The sequence below is a fragment of the Gadus morhua genome, chromosome 9 (genome assembly GCF_902167405.1).
Source record: "Gadus morhua chromosome 9, gadMor3.0, whole genome shotgun sequence".
NCBI classification, from domain to species: Eukaryota; Metazoa; Chordata; class Actinopteri; order Gadiformes; family Gadidae; genus Gadus; species Gadus morhua.
Genome location: NC_044056.1, coordinates 11,598,417 through 11,622,358, shown reverse-complemented (window position 1 = coordinate 11,622,358; position 23,942 = coordinate 11,598,417). Strand labels below are relative to the sequence as shown.

The window sequence follows — 23,942 nt, the reverse complement described above, 5'->3', positions numbered from 1 at the left end:
AGACCATGAAATCAACCTCATCATTGAGCCTGTTACATGTGCGTGTGTGTGTTGTCATGTAGGCCAGGCCTATTCAACTAGCGGCCCGTGGGCCAAATGCGGACCCTCTTAATTTTTTTCTGGCCCGCAAGTGGTTGCATGCAAAAAAATTAATAAAATAAAGGAGAAACATAGTTGCATGCAAATCAGGTTTCTGTGTGTCGCCGGTGATACTAGCCAGTATCAGTACCCCACAATCAGGAACAGGCATCACTTATTCTGACAATGTTTGGCTCAACCGATACGTGTGATTCTAGCTTTTCTCATATGAATGCCATCAGAACAAGGGCACGTTGCTCCATGACCTATGAGAAGCTGCATGAGTGTCTCAGGATGAGCCAAACTAGGCAAACAAGGCCGTGCAATCTTTCTCACTGACTCACTGGCTCAAAATGTCTCATATGTACAGTAGTTCTGTTTTGTGATGATTCAAACAACATTGTTTAATTCTAAATACGTGTCAAAAATATGTGAGAACAAAATCTTTTATAATGATACGATTAAAAGTGAAGAAGGAAGGAATGCGTCCGACAAGTTTATTCCATGTAGTAGTACTATATATATTAAGTTAACACTACTTTAAGATTTATTTGTAGCGATTCATTCACATAGTTTTACTCTGTTACAGTTTTTTCCCGAGTGGTTTTCCTTTTCGGCCCACTTGATAAGGAGGTTGAATAGCCCTGATGTAGGCTATAGACTGTATCCAGGGGCGTTTCTAGGTTTCATGAACATCCGGGGCTGAGCCCAATGAGAAAAAAATATATTATGCTTAATTGTGCATGCACATTTTTTCGAAATTTTTGAAAAGATCGAACAGAGTTTTGCCATTCATTATAGCTTTAACTAACTGCTGTGCTGGTTATCCCCAAACATCTAAAGTTCCATTCCAGTTATTTCAGAGTAAAATAAATACAAGTGAGACAGACCTTACACACAGATAGATAGATAGATAGATAGATAGATAGATAGATAGATAGATAGATAGATAGATAGATAGATAGATAGATATGGATCTGACTCGGGATAGGATAGGTTAATTCACTTGAGCTGTTAAACTATGGGGTGCCGATTGTAAAAATTCAGTTACAATTTTTTAGCTGATACAGTTTCAACATTTCTCATTTTCACTTTCCTCACATTTAGCGCATTTTCCTCACATTTGAAACAGAAATTCTTGTAAAACACGTTATGTCATTGTCAACAATAACATAAAATGTTAAAAATCCATGTTAAAATATATATATAAATGTTATATCTAAATCTAAATGTTTTATAAAAATCTAAAAGTTAAATCTAAATGTTAAATCTAAATGTTACATCTAATTCTAAATCTCGCATTTTAATATTTAGATTTAGTCGTAACATTTAGATTTAACATTCAAGATTTCGATATACATTTAAGATTTCGATTTAACATTTAGATTTAACAATTAAACATAAATTTAAGATTTAGATATAACATTTAGATTTAACATTTAGATATAAATTTAAGATTTAGATATAACCAATAGATTTAACATTTAGATATAAATTTAAGATTTATATATATCAGATAGATTTAACATTTAGATATAAATTTAAGATTTAGATTTAGATATAGACCTAACATTTCGATTTAACATTTGGATATACATTTTAAGATTTAGATTTAACATTTACATTTAGATTGATAAATACAATTTAGATTTAGATATAACATTTATATCATCTATAATTTTTAACATGGATTTTTTACATTTGAATTTATTGTTGACAATTACATATAACGTGTTGTTTTACATGAATTTCGGTCTCTATTTGAGGAAAATGCGCAAAATGGGAGAAAAGTGAGCTAAATGTTGTAAATGTATCAGCTAAAAAATTGTAACCAAATGTTTATCAACGGCACCCCATATTAAACAGTCTGGTTATGGATTTTTTTTTTTTTCTTTAATGTTCGGGGCTTTAGCCCCGAAAACAGCCTAGTGATGCTACCATCAAAACGTTGAATAGCTAATCAGAAATATGTTTACAACGTCAGGGTAAAGATTTAATTAGGGATTATCTAGGGGGGGGGGTTTCACAGGTGGGACTGGCAAGTAGCTTGTTTGGGCTAAAGGCTAATTCAATATATCATCAGAGTAGAGGGTAGAGGGTACAATATAACTAATGGGGATTAGCAATGCATGGTTTGATTCCGGTCATATGCATTGAGTGCACTCTGAGGTAGGTAGACAGACAGGTACGCCATCCAGTTTTATTTCTAGCTCTAAAAATAATTCCACATGTCTGGACCTCGGTGACCTCAGAGCTGGCTACGGGCATGAATACGCATATGAAGCACAATTTACATAGATTAGAAGCTAGCGAGCGTGACTGTTCCCCTTTAAGAGGTACGATTTAAGAACTGTTATTGTTATGGAATTCTTTACAAACGCGACAGCCGTCTATCATCTATAATGAAAATCTTTTTTCAAAAGTTACACTACATACAAAAAAAATATTTTCATTACGGATTATTCTGCTGATTCTTTTCTCCTTTAATTGATTGTTTAGTTTGTAGAAATTCAGAAACTAGTGAGAAATGCTGACACGATTACCCAGAGATCAAAATCGAATAGATCCCGGTTAGACCTCGCTAGATCCTTACCTGTCCTGGTGGCTCAACTCTGGTCTTTCTTCCCTTTCCAGGAGCTGATGGAATCGTCAGTATGGATCTGACCTCACTGTAGAGAGCCCCTTGTGAGTATTCTCTTATAGCCGACCCTAAACACGCCCCTATGCCCACACTGCACAGTACTGATGACAGCATAGGTGTTTGTTGAGATAATTTGAAGACTTACTTGTTCAGAATTCACAGAGAGTGAACCCAGAGTTCACCACAGCCTCTTCTCCTCCCTTACTCTCCTAAAAACACCCCTCATACACACTTTGTACGTTGGTACGTCCTGGTACTTAATGTACACACTTATTGTGTGTTGTACGTCGTGGCACTTAAAAAAACAGCATCTTATCATAGCTATCTTTGTTGTATACAGGTAATGGGGTTAACCTAGCAATTGTAAGTGCCTGGCACTTAGTTCTATGAACATCCTTACTGACAGCGATATATTGTTGTTTCTATTTCTTCGGACAAATGTACTCGCTTTTGATAGAAGCGTCTAATAAATGCCCAAAATGTAGAATGAGGCAACCGATCACAGCACCCCGTCCAATGCACTCATGCGCTGTCGGAGACCATTTGTAATGGGAACCTTCAACGCATGCACAGTGAGAGAAGAAGCTAGATTGGTGGAGCTAGCACATTGTGCTGAGGAGCGGGGAGTGGAGATCCTGGGAGTCCAGGAACACAGAAGTGTGCACACTGATGACCAGATCGTTTACCACAAAGTAGAGAGATGCACGTTCATCACCTCGTCTGCGTGGCGAAACGAGGCCCAGGCTGCAACAGGCGGCGTGGGGCTCTCGGGCGCGTAAGGCTCTCCGTCGGGTTCACCAACACACCGAAAGGATCCTTATCGCAGAGTTCTCATCCAAACCATTAACAACAGTCATAGTCGTGTACTCACCCACCAACGTGGCCCCAACTGAGGAGGCGGAGAAGTTCTTCGAGGAACTGGCAACAGTGTGAGGTGTGAGGTGTTCCAGCACACAACTTCCTGGCAATCCTGGGGGACTTCAACGCAAGGCTCGGACCCCTGGACACACCCTTCCCATACCACGACTCTACCAACCGCAACGGTGCATACCTCACCGCCCTTCTCATGGAGCACGAACTACTGGCAGCGAACACCTTGTTCCAGAAAAGACAAGGCAAGAGATGAACCTTCCAGGATCGAGCCACACGTATGGTACGCCAACTGGACTATATACTACTATAAAGTGGAGGAACTCCATCCTTAATGCCGAACCATACAGTTCGTTCAGCTCGGTGGGTTCGGACCACCGTGTGGTGTCCATGAGGGTGCGACTGAGCCTCAGGGTCCCCAAGCCTATTCCCAGGATCGGGCACGATTGGAAGGCATTCACAAACGATCCTGGCCTTCAAACCAGGTACACTGAGGAAGTCAGGAATCGTTTCCAGCAGCTGGACAAGGGAGCGGAGCCCAGCAGGGAATATATGAGATTTGTCGCTGCAAACGAGGAGGCAACCAGGATGTGTGTGCCCGTGTTGGACAGAGCCAGAACCTCACTGAGGTCCAAACATCTGGAGGTCGTAGCGGCACGAGGAAGTGTGGAGGAAGCACGCCTCAACTTTGAGCGTGAACCAACCCAGCAGAGACGTAGGGAACTGAGAGAAGCCAAGCAGCTTCTGTTCAGTACCTACGACAACATCAAGGGGTAGGAACTGATGGAGAAGGTGCGAAGGGTGCAGGCTGCGCAAGGCGAAAAACAGTATGGGGAAGCCTGGAGGGTCATCAAGGAAATGACTGGGCGTAAAAGGACAATGGAGGGACAGGTTGAAGGTCACAGCCCTGAGGAGAGGATGGCAACCTGGTTCAATCACTTCTGAAGCCTTCTGGGTTCAACAGCAGATGGGGCCGAGGAAGAAATTCCACCAGTCCTCCGGAACTTAGACATCGATGATGGTCCATTCACTGTCACTGAGCTAGCCCGGGCGAAAGGCACAGTGAGAGCTGGAAAAAGTGCTGGGCCAGATGGCATACCCCCAGAGGTTTTAAAGAACTGTGACCTCGATGACATCATGCTGGAGTTTTCCAACCAAGCTCTAATGCAAAACAAACTGCCTGAAGTATGGTCTCTCTCCAACATCATCCCAGTGCCTAAATCAGGAGACCTCTCAAAGGCAGACAACTACCGGGGCATCAGCCTGACATGAATCACGGCAAAGATATACAACCGCATGATACTAAACAGGATCAGGAGCGCACCTGAGGGAGAACCAAAATGGCTTTCGCGAGAGGAGAAACACCACAGCCCAGATCCTGGCACTAAGGAGAATGATCGAGGAGGTGAATAAGGATAACCTGACAGCTGTACTGTGCTTTATCGACTTCAAAAGGGCATTTGATTCGATCCACAGAGGCACAATGGTGAAGATCCTTAAGGCCTATGGTGTTCGTCCAAACCTACTCCGGGCTATTGAGACCATGTACGCAGGAACAAGGTCCAAGGTGGTTACCCCAGATGGCAACACTGAGGAGTTTGATATCCTGGCTGGAGTAATGCAAGGGGACGCACTAGCCCCCTCCTCTTCATCATTGTCTTGGATTACGCGTTCAGAAAAGCCATTAGTGGGCGGGAGCAGGGCCTCGGCTTCACCCTAACCCCAAGGAGGTCAAAGCGACACCCTGCAGTTGTCCTGACAGACCTGGACTACGCGGATAACATCAGCCTGCTCTCCAACAACGTGGAGCAAGCACAGGAACTCCTGAACAGAGTGGAGCTGGAGTGCGCCAAGGTTGGCCTTAGGCTAAATGCCAAGAAAACAAAGGTCATCACCTACAACATCTCACCGGAGCATCAACCGCTGACAACAACTGGTGGCACTGTGCTGAAGGAAGTCGAGGAGTTCAAGTACCTGGGCTCATGGGTCAACTCAACCGAGCAGGACCTTCTTCTATGCAACGGTAGAGTCTGTTCTCCTCATAGGCGTTGATTACGCCGGGGACGCGTCCCCACCAGATTTTGTCATGAATCATTTTGTACCCACCACTTTAAAAAAAATAAATAATAATAATCGAGTTTAATTATTATGGATAATTACACGGGTCTTCTCAATGCCTTGGAACGCTCCGTTCACTTGCATGGGCTCTTCACAACTTCGCGGTGAATGCTAGATATAAATTGACCGCTGTCAATGAATACAAAGGACTTTTTGCCTATAATGACGTCTTTGGTATCACTTCTCAAGAGGTCCGGTAACTTTTCAACCCCAGCGTCTTCGGTTGCTAAGCAACGTCATCGTCTTTGGCAGACTATTTCTCTGCTGATCAACACTACGAATGCTGGTAACAAATAAATTGTAACAAGCCACACCATGTGAAGTCATTTTTTAGTTTTGGCAAGTAGCCGTGTAAAAAGCGGGATAATGTATAGAACGTCGCTGGTCGAATTGAAGCCCCTTCAGTGGGAAGCAATTACCCTCGCTGCGCGTCGGTGTCCTGTTCGCCCCGTTGGGGCTTATTTTCCCGATAACGACCGGCATTCTATATACATTATCCCGTACTTATTACACGGCTCTTCTCAATGCTGTAGACTACATTCGTAATCGGTTGCTAAGCGACGTCAACGACTTTGGCGAATTATTTCTCTGCTGATCAACACTACGAATGATAACAAATACATTGGAAAAAGACACACTGTGTGAAGTTATTTTTTCGATTTGGCAAGTAGCCATTACTAATAATACCAATACTCTTGGCTGGGATGATGAGACATCAGACAATCAAGTCATTTTAGCCTGAATACATAGGTAAGAAGCACCAGAGCAGTTTGCTAGTACCATGGACAGTATCAGAACGATAACCTGTTGAACTAAATGGATGTGGTAGGCTACACCGCGGGATGCATCTGCAGACCACTGCCACATAAATAAAGGTAAGACGCGATATTTATTGCTTAAGATTTGCTGGTGCTGTGGCGATGTCTTTTGTGTTTTTTGCACTCAAGTGGTCGGCTGTTTTAACCGAAGCGTCGCGTCGCGTAGCCTTTTGGACGCGTAAGCGTAGCGATGCGTCGACTATGTAAGGGCCCTAAAGCAATTCGTTACTTCGCGAGACCCGAGACTCCCGCGAGAGTGGGCGGCGGGTCGCCGGCAGAAACATATTCCTTTTCTCCGCCAATATGCGCAAGGGGGAGTCGAAACAACGAACAATCGAACAAAAATGTATGATAGAACCATCCCAATGACTCTTAGCCTGTTATATTAAAGATCCCATGCCATGCTATTTATGGATGCTTTAATATAGGTATTAGTGGGCTACAAACACAGTATTCAAAGACGTCCCCGAAATTCAGCCGTGGTGCAGAGTTACAGCCACTCCAAACCAGTCGCACATTGAGCTTCCCCCAAACGCGCTGTTTCGGTGGGCGTGTCAAGGCAGGTCAAGGAGGGGGGTGGGGGTGTGGCCCTGAGCAGCTTGTAGCCACAGTACAATGCGCTCTGGTTTCGGTGGGCGTGTCAAGGCAGGTCAAGGAGGGGGGTGGGGGTGTGGCCCTGAGCAGCTTGTAGCCACAGTACAATGCGCTCTGGTTACGGTGGGCGTGTCAAGGCAGGTCAAGGAGGGGGGTGGGGGTGTGGCCCTGAGCAGCTTGTAGCCACAGTACCATGCGCTCGCCGCTCTGTTGACGGTGGATGTATCGCAATGGCTCGTAGAAACCCATATTATGCATAGATATCTATATAATATAATATAATATAATATATGATGTATATTATCACCTGGCCCTGCATGCGCTCTGTTTACGGTGGATGTATCGCAATGGCTCTTATAAACCCATATTATACATAGATATCTATATCATATAATCTATAATATATATTATCACCTGGCCCTGAGCAGCTTGTAGCCACGGTACCATGCGCTCTGTTTACGGTGGATGTATCGCAATGGCTCTTAGAAACCCATTTTATACATAGATATCTATATCATAATATATATTATCACGGCCAAAAGCTGTGTGAGCCTCCAGACGATCAAACGACCGCGTCTTCTTCAGATTGATGTGGAAGTGGAAGAACCAGAGACGTCGGAGAACCCGACGAAGTCCTTTGCGATTCATTATATCGTCTGCACACAGGTTTTGGCCGTGATAATATGTATTATTTGATATAGATATCTATGTATTATATGATATTATTTAGATGTAGAGCCCCAGGACTGTAACGCTGCTGGAGTTGTTATTAGGATCTAAACAACACGTCGGACTCTCGTCTCTGGTATTTCTACAACGAGACTCGTAGTGGGGGTTATCTCAGCCATGGTTGAGAATGAATTGGGGGAAAGGAACTTTGGCTTTGACTCCCTGAAGTACATGAACCACGACATGGAGGAGAAGGGGATTGTTGGCCGCGAATGTATCCCGCTTGAGCCCTGCTTCCCGCCGCCTCGGCAGCGGTCAGCGCTAATCCCCGCCTCCTGAAGCGGTGGTCCATCGGCAGCGAGGCTCCGGCGGGAGACGACCGCGGTCAACAATCCCTTTCTCCTCCATGTTGTGGTTCATGCCTACTTCAGGGAGTCAAAGCCAATGTTCCTTTCCCCCAATTCATTCTCAACCATGGCTGAGATAACCCCCACTACGAGTCTCGTTGTAGAAATACCAGAGACGAGAGTCCGACGTGTTATGCGCCATCACACCAACAGCAGAACGGTTATCCAAATAACAAGGAAGTGTACAACACTTGCGTTACAGTCCTGGAGCTCTATATCTAAATAATATCATATAATACATAGATGTCTATATCAAATAATACATATTATCACGGCCAAAAGCTGTGTGCACGTCCAGACGATATAATGAATCACAAAGGACTTCGTCGGGTTCTCCGACGTCTCTGGTTCTTCCACTTCCACATCAATCTGTAGTAGACAGAACCGCGCGCTGCCTGCTGCCTGCTGCCGGCGCAAGGCACCACCGCCCGGCTGCCCGCTGCCGGGCGGTGGTGCTTCGCGGCGGTGGTGCCTCGCGCCGCGGCAACCGGCGAAAGGCAGCATATCGCAGTTCATGTACTTCGATGTCGTTCTGCCATTGCATTCAAAATTCTGTAACTAGCCTGTTACTACGAACTAAGCAACTACCATACACGTATTAGCATTTAGCACTAGCTCAATCACGACTCCTTCAGAATTCTTGTGGGTGGTTACGAACCAACCAAGTGGGCAGGGCCATGAATAATAGTTTGACAACGCTACGTCACAGTGTCACCTTATCCAGATTGGCTCATTTCTTCTGCCTTTTTCCTTTCATTGCCTATTGCATTCAGCAGACACACTGCATAGATTTCAAACTTACCACAGCTCACAAACTTATTCAGACCTATGTTATTTAACAAACAACAGGAAAAATTTGATTTTAATGGCATGGGCTCTTTAAGGTAAATCAAGCTAAAAAAGTTGCATAGTTCCCCTTTCACTCGTGTCTGATCTCTTTTCTGGTCCATTCTTCTTTTGTTCCACCGACAGTCGCCTCTTGGGTCCCTTATCAGTCGATTGATCCATGATGAATGCAACAATTGCCTCGCAACTGGCTGTTTATATCTAGCCGGTGCCATGTTTGGGTGTGTGTCTGTGCCGTAAAGCATTTTCGAAACTACAATCTGACTACATTTTCGAGGATACTTCCGCTGCGTCACATCCGGATTGTGTCGGTCCGAACAGATCAAGTTGCATATGCGCTTTTTCACTGAAGAGGCAACATGGGTAAATGACACACCCACCAATCGACCCAGAAATGGATGCAGAACCATCAGCATAACTCTCAACCTGCATACTTAATGTAATTTTGGCTAAAAAAGTTGCATAGTGGGCCTTTAAAAAAAGAACGTGAACTTGAACAAGTGAAAAATGAACAAATAATATCTAATAATATATTGAACTAAACTTGAAGTACAATCTATTAAGTTTGAACATGCACAACACAATATGTCAGTAAGTGTACTTAACGCGCGTTTGTGAGGCCACAGAATAGGCTACAATTCATTTTAATCAGCGGGAGCCCTGTGCTTGTTTCCCTGCAACAAGAAGGTTCCATCTGGGGGTGATGGAAGACAGTGACATGCGTGTTTGATATGTCCAATCGATTGCGCAATTTTGTTTTAGTTGCAGTCATTGCCGAAAACCCGGCCTCGCATAGGTAAGTGGTGGGAAATGGAAGCAAAGTTTTCATCGCTTTTACGGATATCTCGGGACATTCCGCTTTGGTTTTGATCCAAAAACCCACCAGAGAGGTTTGCTCAAACACACTTTTAAGATCACCATCATTTGCTATTTCGATCAATTGATCTCCATCCTGCACTGACAAGTGATTCAGGACATTGACAAATGGGTTGCGGATCCACTTATTCGTTCGCCGTGGATCTTTGGAGGATGGGAAGTAACGTTCAAACCCCAAAAAAAAGTGCAAAAAGTGTGCGGTGGCATGTGACACCCCTCACCAACCCGCAGATTATCTCCTCAAAATGTTTTTAAATGACCAGTTACAACTCATTGCAAAGCAGGAGAACAATAACAATAAAATAAAAATGTCAGGTATGTAGTATAATATATACAAAACGTCAAATACAATATATATATATATTATACATATCAGATATTATACTGCTCTATCTATTTTCGCGAATGGTCTGACTTTTGACTCTATACTGCCGCCTTGATTTCCGTTGGTATTGCTCCGGTTCTCCCGGAGCACTCCGGATTCGTAAGCTCAGAGGCGACGGACCCATTTACGGACGAAGCACCTCCGGGACCGGACGAAACGGTCCGTATCCGTATTTACCGTAGGGTGTGAATGGGCCTTTAGGGCGTTCCACGCTGCCAGGCGATCACACAGATCATGCCGGTCCTTTGCTTGCCCCTGCCTCCCTCGCTCCAGCTCTAGCTCCAACTCTAGCTCCAACCTCCCCACATGTCTGTTTGCTAGCCCTCTTAAGCCCCAGAAGCCTTGCCTAACGATCCCCAGGCTTGCCTCGTTAGAGGGAGGAAGTCCATATATGGCTTGGGGGTGGAGCCAGCAGGTACGTCTATTCACACTACCTCCGTCAGTGGACGGATCTCATTGACTTTGCATGGGGCGCCCGCGAAATGCATTGCGGGTCCGTCCGTTCATTTGGCTCCGTGGCCTGCGTCACAAAGCTGAGTGGTCCGTCGGCCACTCAGAACGCTGTTATGCAAATGAACTCAACGCGTTTCCTGAATCCGTTTTGCAATAACAAGCAGGCAGAAGCAGTAAAAATCCGGCCGTTATATATTTTTAAAGAAATGTGGAATGATATGTTGTTTGCCACCTGTTGTTTGTGTCATCTTTTGTATTTATATCCACATATTGCCATTATAACGGGAAGCGATTGGATTGGCTGCAGTATGCATCTACAGAGACTAGTCCCCTATACGTCAGACATGCCCTCGGCAATCCGCCGACGGACGCATGTAGTGTGAACAAGGCATGACGCCTCGTGCCCACTGCCTCCGTCCGTTGACTGATCCCCATTGACTTTGAATGGGGACGGACGCGCAATGCATTGTGGGTCCGTTCGCTCCGTTGGAGCCTTCAGCCCCTTCAAAAAGTTGAAAAATGTTCAACTTTTTCTCAGAGCTTACCTTTAGAGTATGAAGTAAGACGCAGCGAGAACTCTGAGGCCTCCGATTATTGTAATTTATGCCTGTTTTATTGTTTGTTGATGCATGTTGTGATGTATCTTTGTTCGTACTTTTATTACAAATATATATGACCACCAATTGTCTACAGTATTGTGTGCTTTTTGCATCTAAATATCTCATCCGTCTTAGACGCAAACTCTGATAGAGAAGTTGCCACGACAGGAAGTAGGAGGCGTGTCTAGTACTTTTCTAAATCGCGGAAGTGATCTGTATGTAGCAGTGGTGCGCGGGTACATAAATGACCGCAACTCGGACCTCAAATATTAGACCTTAGATAAAAATAATGCACCCGACCCGCTCATTTAAAAATATGCTATTGATCAGCTTAATCATAGCCTTACTGGCTTACGTGAAACTGACATCCCTTAGTCATATGCATTTAAGAAAAGAAGCCTATTATAATTTTACAATGACATGTAACCTAATGCATCTAGCAGTTTAACGTGGGGAACCTGCTTAAGTTTAGCCGACATTATCCCTTTATACCCTTAACAAAAAGACTGCAGATTAATTATTCAAAGAATTTTATTCAATAAATTTTGGTTAAAACAATCCACAATGGACTTTAATCGTCGTATTATTTTCTAGTTTTCCAAATAACAATTGCATGTTCTCATAATACTCAAACATAAATAGAAAAGGATCCATAACTTCATGCTTTTCTTTAGCAGTTAAGGTGTCACCATTTTCTACGTGGAGAACGAACAGAACCTCTTCACACCTTTAAAGGGGTTCTGTTCGTTCATCTCCTACATGTTTTCAAGATCCTGCATGAGATAGAAAACCATTAATTAAAATAAATATTACTGATTGAAAGAAGACAAGAACAATGTCACTAACAGGAGGATAGTTATGAGAAAGCCTTCATATTATAGCGTTCACATTACAAGCCTTCATTTTATATATATTCGCCGGTCTTCAATTGATTTCTCAGCTACTTCATCACTGTTGCACTGTGCAAACTCGGGGCAGAAAGAAGCAAGCAACATCTACTAGCCTGTACAGTATAGATTTATTTTGAGACTGTTCAGTGTGCATCTCAAACGTGGCAGGTCGTAAAGTAATGTAAAAAAAACATAGCTGGCACCTTAGAAAGCAGCTTTCAACTTAAAGTCAAATAATTAGATAGACAAAGCCAAGGCTCAAATATGCAAAAGGTACGTTTGGGAATATGTTGAGGGTGTGTCTGGAAGCCTTCCTGGCTACAGACGGGGGATTAGTATTCCACTCCATTTTACTTACTGACATGATCTTAACTTCAGACTTCGACTTCAAGGTAGAGCTCGCGTAATGTGTGAACCGTAATTTACAAGACTTTTTTACCACGAAAATACGAAGATCTTGCGTGGACCGCGATTTAGAAAAGTACAAGACACGCCTCCTCCTACTACAAGTTACGCCTACTACAAGTTACGCCTCCATCTTGCAGGACACAGACAGACCCTACTCTTTAAAGGGTACCTATTATGCTTTTTCGACTTTTATGACCTCTAAACGTTGTTATAATGATTGATAGTCATGTTTAACCATACACAAAAAACGTTGTAGATTTTCGGGAAACTCTTCCTCTCATCTGGGCGCTTTCAGCATTCTCTGTCAACGCTCGGTTTAGCTCCTTCTCCACCCCCTCGCCCCCCTCCTGCCAACCCAACTCCGTTGTGATTGGTTACCTTCCTTGAAGCGTGCGCACGGGCAGATTTGACCAGGCATATGGGGGCGTGGCAGGAGTGCCTCTACGTAGATGATTTCCCGGAAATGTGAACAAGTGAATCGCAACCGTTGTCCCGAGTGTTTAGCGCTCTGCACAGCCACCCCAGACTGTCAGCAGGAAATACGTCGAAATGCATGTACGTCATTATTTGACATTTAAGTATGGTTAAACATGAATATCAATCATTATAACAATGTTTATAGGTCATACAAATCGAAAAAGCACAATAGGTCCCCTTTAAAAGTGGCGTTCATTGAACACGCTCATATATTTGGTTAACGGCGAACATGAGTGTCGTTCACTCTCGCAATATTGAACGACGCTCACCAATTGTTTAACGGCACCCAAGGTTTTACATTTACTGTAACTGGCATTCCAGCATGGCTTCTAAAGACAATAACAACATCTTAATGTAACAGTGTAAATAATTACTTGGCTTAAATGTTAAATTCCCGTCAAACTTGGGACTGCAACAAAGCATTTTTTTGTGTATTTTATTTTGAAAGTCCACAGAGGAAGTTTGTTTCACACTTAATAAAGCTGGGCATTTCGTTTTGCGCTCAGAAGTAAAATGCTGTTACGCTGTGGGTAAGTTGCTGTTCTGTTCGCTCTGACATAAAGTCAGTTATAAATGAAAACTACGGTTTATATGATGTGTAAACTATCAGCATTTGTTGTATAACATGCTTGACTAATGAGGCATTTGTAACACCAGTAGTTTTGTTGCTTTTTGACGAATTGTTGCCGTAGTGTGTGAATAGTCTTTGGGCTAGCTGCCAACATGTGCGAGGAATGTTTTAGCTAAATACTTTCAGCACGAGCTGTACGTGACCTGTATATGCTAATGCCAAGCTCCTCTTTTGTAGTGCGAGCGAGAACAGACTGCAAGGCTTTTCCATTAATTGCACACTGTTCGTGTTTACTGTCCCATGTTGTAGGTAGGTTTATTTGTACTGTTTTACAGCAATGTTGTCATGTGTTATTAATATGGGGCCTGCCCGTAATTCCGACAACACATTGATCCGACGTCTGGTCTGAAATATTTCCCATTAGATCAACATGCCACTATGCCGACGGTTCAATGTTCCGAAAACGGAACCCATTGGTCCGAAGCTCCGTTTGTCCGACTTTTCAGAAAGGAGGCGCATTAGGCCGACGGTTCAATATGCCGAATAGGCCTACATATAAAGAGATTTATATCTCGCTCGCGCTCTCGCTCTCTCTCGCACTCTCTTGCTCTCTCTCCAAAATGCAACATAGGCCTACATATCACGTTCATGATGAATATTGGAGAGCAAAGTGACAACGCTTCACTTCATTTCGACACGGTGTTTATGCCCCATGGACAGAGAGCGTAGGTCTAATTCTCAACACGGGCACGAACACTAGGGCTTTGCCTTTTGCCCAAAAATCATATTCGAAGTTCGTTTGTTTATTAATATTAATATTCGAATATATTCAAATATTTATTAATAATATTATGACCATTAAATGCCTTCAGTAAGACCTGGGCTGAATCCGAATACTTAGTACATACTATTTCTGTTCAGTGTCTACTACTTGCGTCGGGTTCTCCGACGTCTCTCCCTCCTGGCCTGCCCATAACAGGTTCGAATATTAAGGGCTGTGTTAGCAGAGATGGTTTGCTCAACGATCCTGGCGTGCATACCCAGTGCTAGGCCGAATATAATAAATGTAGAAAAAACACACAGTGGAGCATCAGTGCTGTTTGACTGGAACTAACCGTTGTTTATTAAAAGCGCGCTCACTTGACCTCTCCTAGGTCACATGTCTATTCAGGGACATCCTATTGGCTGCCGCTGTACACACAACACTGCATACAGCATATTATGTATAACAAAGTAAATGCAACAGATTGTCAACATTGACAATGGAGGGCATATACTTGTACATGTCAACAGGCTGCCTAATATTCGTTCGAATTTTGATTTATTTTTTTGATATTCGAATTATATTCGAATCACGAAGTTCGGAGTCAAAGCCCTAACACACACACACACACACACACACACACACACACACACACACACACACACACACACACACACACACACACACACACACACACACACACACTTGACTAAGTACACGGTATGAGGTATAACTTTGAGTGAATCAATACCAGCGAAATTATTTAGGCTAATAAAGCCCACTGTAAACACAGTAAACAACACATATAGGCCCACACACAGCTACTAAAAATAAAAATTGTATTTGTTTTTCACTCACCGTTCGACTTCTTTACGGGAAAAGTAGGCCTATTAGTCCTTGTATAACGTGCGCTTCATAAATTCACCTCTGGTGACCGTTCAAGCCCAAAGCAACAGTCTGGCTTGGTGAAGTGCACTGCTGGAACTTAGCCTACATCGTCTTTTATTTTTGGTTTCATAATCACACATGTGGAATTGCACCTTGGCCTATTCGGCACATTGAACCGTCTGCCTAATGCGCCTCCTTTTTGAAAAGTCGGACAAACGGACCTTCGGACCAATGGGTTCCGTTATCGGAACATTGAACCGTCGGCATAGTGGCATGTCGATCTAATGGGAAATATTTCGGACCATTGAGATGTCGGAACAATGAGTCGTCGGAATTACGGCATGGCACCATTAAGATGCGAGTTCTCTTTTACACAGGATTTTTCAATATGTGTTTTGGACTTGTGATTGCAAAACTGAGTCTGTTTTGATGTTAGACTAATGTTATGTAAGTTGGGCTAATTCTGAATGTTGTCAATACAAATAATAGCCTTTATTTATTGACTGTTACTCACTATTACAGACCATAAGGATCTTTTATGTTTTTATATATTATTTACAAGTATGTTTTTCAAACCAAATGTTACCACTATACGATCACTTTTAGAAGTAAAATGCTGTTACGCTGTGGTGCGAGCGAGAACAGACTGCAAGGCTTTTCCATTAATTGCACACTGTGCGTGTTTACTGTCCCATGTTGCAGATATAAGAAATAAAGCCAGTCCAGTGCTCCATCCAACCTGACCTCCTGAGGTTAATACAAATAGCAGCAGAAGCAGTATACAAAGGTCACATTAGCTCCCACTGAATCTAATAGTGCATATGTATATCATAAAGAGTTTTATGAACAGACGAGTACAGGTTTGAATGGTAAAAACCACCAGTTTTATGCAAATTGTGCCTTCCGGGTTTTAGGGAACAAGTCCGAACGTCAGCCACATCGGCAACGAAATGAAAAGACATATCGAATTGAAGCATCCGACCAGGCAGTCTGGGGAAATATTGCCACTTAATGTCGATCATCACAAGAAGGGTAAGCCATTGCGCCAACAGCCACAATGTTCCTCCACCCCAGTCTAACTGACTGCACGGATGCAGTTAGCTTGGTTTTTCACCTGCTGCATAATACGACACAATGTTTAAAATTCTTTCTTTATTCTTGGCTTTTAAAAAGTAAACTTGATTCTTTGGTAGTATACAGTAGTTGATTTACTTTGGGCAGTGGAAAGTGGCTCGGTGGATTTATAGGAGGAGGTTCTACTGAATAATAATAGAATAGAAAAATAAGAAATGAGCGCCAACAGTACATTTTCTGGAACTGTCGACTTAGTTCAAAATTCAAAATTGTGAACTATGAACACAAACAAGTTCATTGTAAACTCTGTGAACTGAACTTTGAGCTAGCTCAAAATGTGAACTTGCACGTCACTGGGCAACACTGACCTTATCTTCTCCCAACGAGCTGTCTGTCGAAATCAGTCTGTACGTGTGTATTAATGGTTGTGAGACATTAATATCCCTTGATAGTTGCTAGGCTGTGACTGTGACATTCTTTGTAAGGTGTGGTGAGGAAGTGATGTCAAGGGATGATCGATGGTAGCTTCCAAAGGTTTTTTTTTTTACAATCACCTGCACATTGCACCTATGAATGCTTTTGATTACGCAGAGGGGCGTGTTTAGGGTCGGCTATAAGAGAAGACTCACAAGGGGCTCTACACTGAGGTCAGATCCATACTGACGATTCCATCAGCTCTTGGAAAGGGAAGAATGGGTAACAGCGATTCCAGACCCGATATTCAACATGACGGGTAAGGATCCAGGGTGGTTTAACCGGGATCTATGGGATTTTGATCTCTGGGTAATCGAGACGGCATTTCTCACTAGTTTCTGAATTTCTACGAACTAAACAATCAATCAATTAATGGAGAGAGAAAAGAATCAGCAAAATAATCCATAATAAAAATAGTCATTATTTGCAGTTTGAAACCAAAGTAGTTTAGAAGGAACTCCCCCTAAACCAACTACAACAGTAAAATCCTGCATTTAATTGACTGTAATCTTTGCTTGCGTTTTTTGGCAGTGATACAGAGGCAGGTGCAGTCAACTCAGAGTGCATCTCACTCATTAGGTGATTTACGGCTGTCGCGTTTGTAAACAATTACACAGCAATAACAGCTCTTAAGTACCTCTTAAAGGGGAACAGTCACACGCGCTAGCTTCTTATTTAAGTAAGCTGTCTGGCTACCTACCTCAGGGTGCACTCATTGTGCATGACCGCAATCAACCCACACATTGCTAATCCCCATTAGTTATAGTGTATGCTCTAGCAGGCCTGGAATTTCGTTATTTTAGGGGCAAGGCCACTTGGCCTGCGGAGAGGCAATTTTTTGAGGGCACAAAGGCCACAAGCCTTTAAGCTCTCAACAGCATAATCATACAGCATCTCCACATCAGTGGGAAAACACGGCACACGCTAAGTACATCCATGGCATTAGCCGTTCAAAGACAGATTGCATGAATCGTATTATAACTGGATGGCAGGGGATGCGGACAAGGAATACACCGCAGTAGGGACATGAGAGCTCGCTGCACACTAGTAGCCTGGGTGCTTAAAGCATGGAACAGGCTGGATACGGAGCGAGTGAAAAACACCTTCAAAGTGTGTGTGTGTGTGTGTGTGTGCGTGCGTTATCGATGGCCTGGTAATGTTTATACATGTACGGTAATATTCATGCTGCTTTGAATAAGAATTTGATAGTATTTCCCATCTTTGCTGAGCAAGAGTTTTTATATATAGGCTGGTTGAGTTCGGTGACAAATAAAAGCCTGGGCTATTAATTTAGGTTTTACGGTAATCTAGATATTGTACTTTATCCAGTAAGAGCTATCAAAAATCTGATCACACACACACACACACACACACACACACACACACACACACACACACACACACACACACACACACACACACACACACACACACACTTGTCTTTGATTTCCTTTTAAAGCTCGGAATTACTGCATCTTTTGTTGAGCATTTGGAGGATGCATGAATGCATTGATGAACATTTCTATTTCAGGGCGACTACAGTGTCTTGGATCGGTGGATACGGAGGCGATACATTTGATTTCACTGGCCGCAACGATGGTGCCACCCTCAAGAAGATTGGAGTGTCAGTGGGTGGCGAGCAGATCAAAGCTGTGCGGGCAGAACTGACCAACGGGCGTGTGGAGACCTTTGGAAGGGCAAACACATCTTACCAAGAATTTTTGTTCGGTCCTGAAGAGCGCATCATAAGCCTGACCTTGTGGGATAACGGTCAAGCGTCACGTCTGGGTGGCATCAAATTTTGTACGAGTTTGGGAGTAGAATTCTTCTCGTACATGAATCGCAGGTCGCTGAAGAACGGGTACTCTATCGATGTGGGGTCTGGAGTCTGCCTGGGGTTGCAGGGGAAAGCATGCAAAGAGATCGACTGTATGGGATTCCTCTTCATCAAGGCCATCGACTCGGCTGTGCTAACCAAAATAAACTTTCCCAGCCTGCGCATGTCCAAACCCCAGGTGAGTGCTGCCATGTGTGGAAGACCTGAGTCTGAATATGGCAAGATAAGTGGGCCAATTAATTTAAATTAACAAATGTTTCTTTATTAACTCCAAAAGCAATTTAAATGGGATAATTTTCATGCATGAATAGCACCTGTTTTTGTACTAGGTTGTGTCCAGGACAGAAATTGGCACGTACTTTTCCTCTTTCATATAATTAATAATAATAATTCATTGAATTTATTTAGCGCTTTTCTAGACACTCAAAGACGCCTACAGTGAAGGGGGGGGGGGACCTCACTAACCACCACCAGTATGTAGCACCCATTTGGGTGATGCACGGCAGCCAATCGGCGCCAGAACGCTCACCACACACCAGCTTGAGGTGGAGAGTGAGGGATGAGGTGGAGAGAGAGATATCACTAACAAAAGCATGTGCTATACCTATATTTCATAGGGCAGATTACTCTTATATATTATTCAATCAAACGTATTTTATAAAGCAAAGGTGCTTTTTTTAAGAAGAATGAGGAAAAATTTGTTCTGATCAAATGCTGGTTGGCCCACTTTGTGTTCTATTAAGGACAACTTGACGAGTCCTGTCCACCGTATAAACATTATAATTTTATATGGGGTTGACAGCAATGTCTTTTGTTTAAAAACATTAGGTCAATAAAATAGTGTCAGCTCTTAAATCTTTCGAATTTCTCCCCCAGGTGATAAATAAAGTGTTAAAGTCTAAATGTTAGACTAAATAAATAAGTTCATATTTTCTGTAGTGTTTATTAAGCATTATTTTGTGTGTAGCCTGAACGATTTGCATTTTTTTTGTGTTTGTAGGTAAACAATGACTTTAAGAAGTCGAAGACTTATGAGAACAACACTGCTGTGGATCAAGAGTATAAATTTGCGTACAGCAGACCTGTGAAGAAGTCTATCACCTGGAGCAACACCACTAAGATAGAGTCCAACCTCATGTCTGTTGTAGCAGGGATCCCGGATCTGATGGAGGTGGCTGGTGGGTTTACCTTGAACATGGAATCTGAGAAGTCCTGCTCAATGACCGATCAAGAGAACATAGAAGAATCAAATGTGATCAATGTGATGGTCCCAGCAGGAAAAACCATGAGAGTTGATGTGTCAGGGGGTCGAGCAGTCATCAACCTTGCCTACACGGCCATCGTGTCTATCACATGCCAGAATGGCAGCGAGCTGAGCTTCAATACCTCCGGCATCTACAATCGTGTGGCTTACACTAAAGTGAAAGAAGAAATTAGTCAGATAATGTCATGAATGTCGAATAAGATGCATCAACATCTTACTTTGCACAGTTTTAATATTGATTGCATAACATTGGTTTGATTGCTAATGCAGAGTGACTGTCACAGATAAATAAATCATCATCATATACCTGCTTGTGTTTCCATGTCCATCCTTAGAGCTTGTTGAACAAAATATGAAAATAAGTCTTAGCTGATCCCATTATTTAACGTTTCAGTTTAGTAAATGATAATTTCAGTTCAAATATTCTATGTGCTGTGAATAATTTATTTTTCCAGGTCAACAGCCTGGAAAGAATAAGTTTCTGCACACTTCTAGTCAGATGCTAAGTGCTTTAAAAGTTGAGGTAATGCTCTAAATAGTGCCAAAGATAATTCATTACACAATTTTCCAAAGATACAGTATATTGCTAACAGAAAAACAGAAATACAGCCGAAGGCATACCTTTATAGGACAAAACATGCTGGTTCTCTAACCTAGGGGGACCTGTCCTCAATACACGGAAAGAGTTCACAGCAAGTGTTCACCAAGGAAGGGGAGATTTTAAAATTGAAAATTGGCAACACATTGTACTTTTATCTTTTATCTAAGTCAAGTGATATCTTCAATATATACGTTATTATTACAGCAGAGGTGGGGCCAAGTCACTCATGTGCAAGTCACAAGCAAGTCTCAAGTCATAACCTTCAAGTCTCAAGCAAGTCACTGTGGTGAGAATCAAGCAAGTCACAAGTCAAGTAATACAAAAATGATGATCTAACCCAGTTTCCACATTTAAAAATCGGTAAAGAGAGTGGTTCATAAGTTGAGTTTTATTTCAACATTACCATTAACAATGTCTTAGCATTAACAATAACTCAAACTATTGCAAAACATTCCAAAACCATTATGTGAATAGTTTGTAAATGTTTTTATGATCATTTCATGATCAAGATTTAAAGATTACCACTATTGGGAAAAGGAAAAGTCATCATCACATCAAATATACAAAGACCCTACTCTTGATGAGGACTGCAGATTCTACAGTTTCTCTGAGATAACAGCTGATGAACTCAAAGACTTACTCTCTAAGATGTCCAACAAGTTTTGTTGCCTGGATCCAATCCCAACATTTCTTCTTAATGACTGTGTAAAAGAGCTGACGCCTGTTCTACCCCACATCATCAACTCCTCGTTAAAGACCGGAACTTTTCCATCTGACATGAAGAAAGCAGTCATCAAACCAACTCTGAAGAAGGACAATGCTGATGTTGACATCCTTAGCAATTATCGACCAGTCTCCAACCTTTCTGCTATTTCGAAGATTCTTGAGAAAATTGTGCTGAACCAACTCAACGTCCATCTCTCAAGACATAGTCTCTACTCAGAGGTCCAATCTGGATACCGCCCTAATCACAGTTGTGAAACACTGCTGGTTAGATTGTGTGATGATATCAACAGGGAGATTGGAGCTGGCAATGTTGTCATTGTTGTACTGCTTGACCTCAGTGCAGCGTTTGACACCATCGACCACACAGTATTGCTGGAAAAGCTACTGAATGACTATGGTGTCACCGGAAGCGCCCTGCAGTGGATGAAGTCCTACCTTGAGAAGAGATATTTCTGTGTAAAGTTTGATGATACGCTCTCATCCTTCTTGGAGTTGTTGTTTGGAGTCCCCCAAGGATCACTCCTGGGGCCGATTCTTTTCATTCTTTACATCAAAGCCCCCCAGAAAATCGCAGGGAAATATGGACTTGATATCCAACTATACGCAGATGACTCTCAGCTTTACATCTCGTTTCATCCAAATCGTGCATCTCAGTTTACAGATGTTCAAGACAGAACCAACAGATGTCTTGCGGAAATAAAAGTGTGGATGGTCAACAACTTCATGAAACTCAACGAATCAAAGACCGAGCTGTTGGTGCTAGGCAAGAGTCATGTCCTCAAACAATGTGAACTCAATGTCAGCCTGCAGTTTGGAAGCACGACAATTCTACCAACTGAGTGCAAAGGGGATAGCTGGAAGAGCCTTGGAGTGAAGTTCGACAAATCCCTCAACATGGAAAGACAGATCAACAGTGTGAAGAAGAAATGCAGCTGGACAATGATGCACCTGAGAACCATTGGTCGCTATCTTGACGAAAGTATCAAGCTCATGATGGTGAAGCAATTAGTCATATCTAAGATAGATTACTGTAACTCTCTTTACATGAACCTGCCCAAGACCAGATTAAAGAAGCTAAAGTCCATCCTAAATGGGGCGGTACGTTTCATCTATAAAATCCAAGACAGAACTACTGACCTGGTTCCCTTCTACAAGAAATCCCACATTCTCCCAATAAATCAGAGGATTTTCTTCAAGGTCTGTCTACTGACCCACAAAACAGTTCATGGTAATGCACCTTGCTACCTTAAAGAACTTGTTGAGATGGAGGTAGCATCAGACACTTGCAACACCAGATCGAAGATACCAGAGGCCTGTTTCAGGTAGCTGGTTTAACATACTCTGAGTTTAATTCTGCGCTCTGAGTTGGTTGACTCAGAGTTCAGGGTTGAAAAGAAACTCTGTGTTTTTGGTTTCAGAACAGGTGATCAGCGTTGGGTTAATCAACTCTGAGTATGTTCACTCTGGTTTGAGGGCGTGCCTGTTGACTATAAAGAGCTATCATCAATGGATCTCTGATAACATGATCAAACATGGACCAAAAGCGTAGATCCACTTACTTTCTCCCATGGAATTGGAAATCCTAATGAACGCGTATGCCGAGCAGTTACCCAGAGAGAGCTTGGCCTGAAATAGCTGAACAAGTCAATGTGTGAGTAAAATAAATTAGTAAAATAAAATAAGAGGAAAGTTTAATATCTTATTCAATATGTAAATTGTGTGTATGTGTGTGTGTCAATTTACGCAACCCCGAGTTGCCCCAAGAGGACTTGGCAGCAAATGAAGATGAAGTACAAAAATATAGTTCAAACAGGTAAACTAATGTTGAATTGAAATCAAATAAATTGTGCTGTTTTGCCTGCTGTACCTAATTTAACAGCTATATTCAATATGTGATGGGCTTATATTTAAGCAGTAAATGTAAGTAGTACATTTCCCAGCCACCCCCAACACTGCCAATATTTAATAGGATTTAGATATATTAGAAGGCTACACCTAGGCAAAATGCATTTTATATATATATATATATAGTCTTCAAAATAGCACTTACTGAATATTAGGGTAACATTTTCCTCCATGTTAGCAAATCGAAAGAAAGCAGAGGCCCGGAAGACTGGAGGGGGTCCACCTCTGCAGCCCTCACAGAGGCTGAGGGGATGGCCCTCAGACAACAGAGTATGCGTCCTGTGGCTGAGGGCATCCCTGGGGGGAGCTCCTCTGATCCCCCCCCACCCCCCAGGATAGAAGTGCCTTTATAAGAGGTTTGTTATTCAAAATAATTAAATATGTACATGCAACCCAGCATGTTGCAAATTAGATGGGGCAATACTCTGCGCTCAAGTAATAATTTCACTGTCTAATCATCTTCTTCCAGTTACTGATGGCGTCATCGCCCTACTTGAACCAGATGCCCTCACCAACCTCCATGCAATTGTAACAATTCAAAGGATGCTTTGGAGATCCACATTTTGGAACATAAGTTAAAGGTGAGTGAGGTGCAAACTGGGATACTGTTCCCTGCTCTAAAAACATACCCGATATGAATGACTTTTTTTGTGCTTTCAGGAAATAAAGAAATCCTCATAAAAAGTAGATTGTCTTTATTAGAACACGGG

The 23,942-nt window shown here is 42.6% G+C and overlaps 1 protein-coding gene across 1 annotated transcript; it reads left to right on the top strand.

Annotated features, from left to right (window-relative positions):
* The first annotated feature begins 17,078 nt into the window (after positions 1–17,078).
* Positions 17,079–20,310, top strand: LOC115550359 (aerolysin-like protein). The gene is made up of 3 exons (XM_030365297.1): positions 17,079–17,158; positions 18,431–18,914; positions 19,737–20,310. Exons 1-3 carry the CDS (start codon positions 17,118–17,120, stop codon positions 20,187–20,189), a joined length of 978 nt encoding a protein of 325 aa, XP_030221157.1. The 5' UTR covers positions 17,079–17,117; the 3' UTR covers positions 20,190–20,310.
* Positions 20,311–23,942: the final 3,632 nt, after the last annotated feature.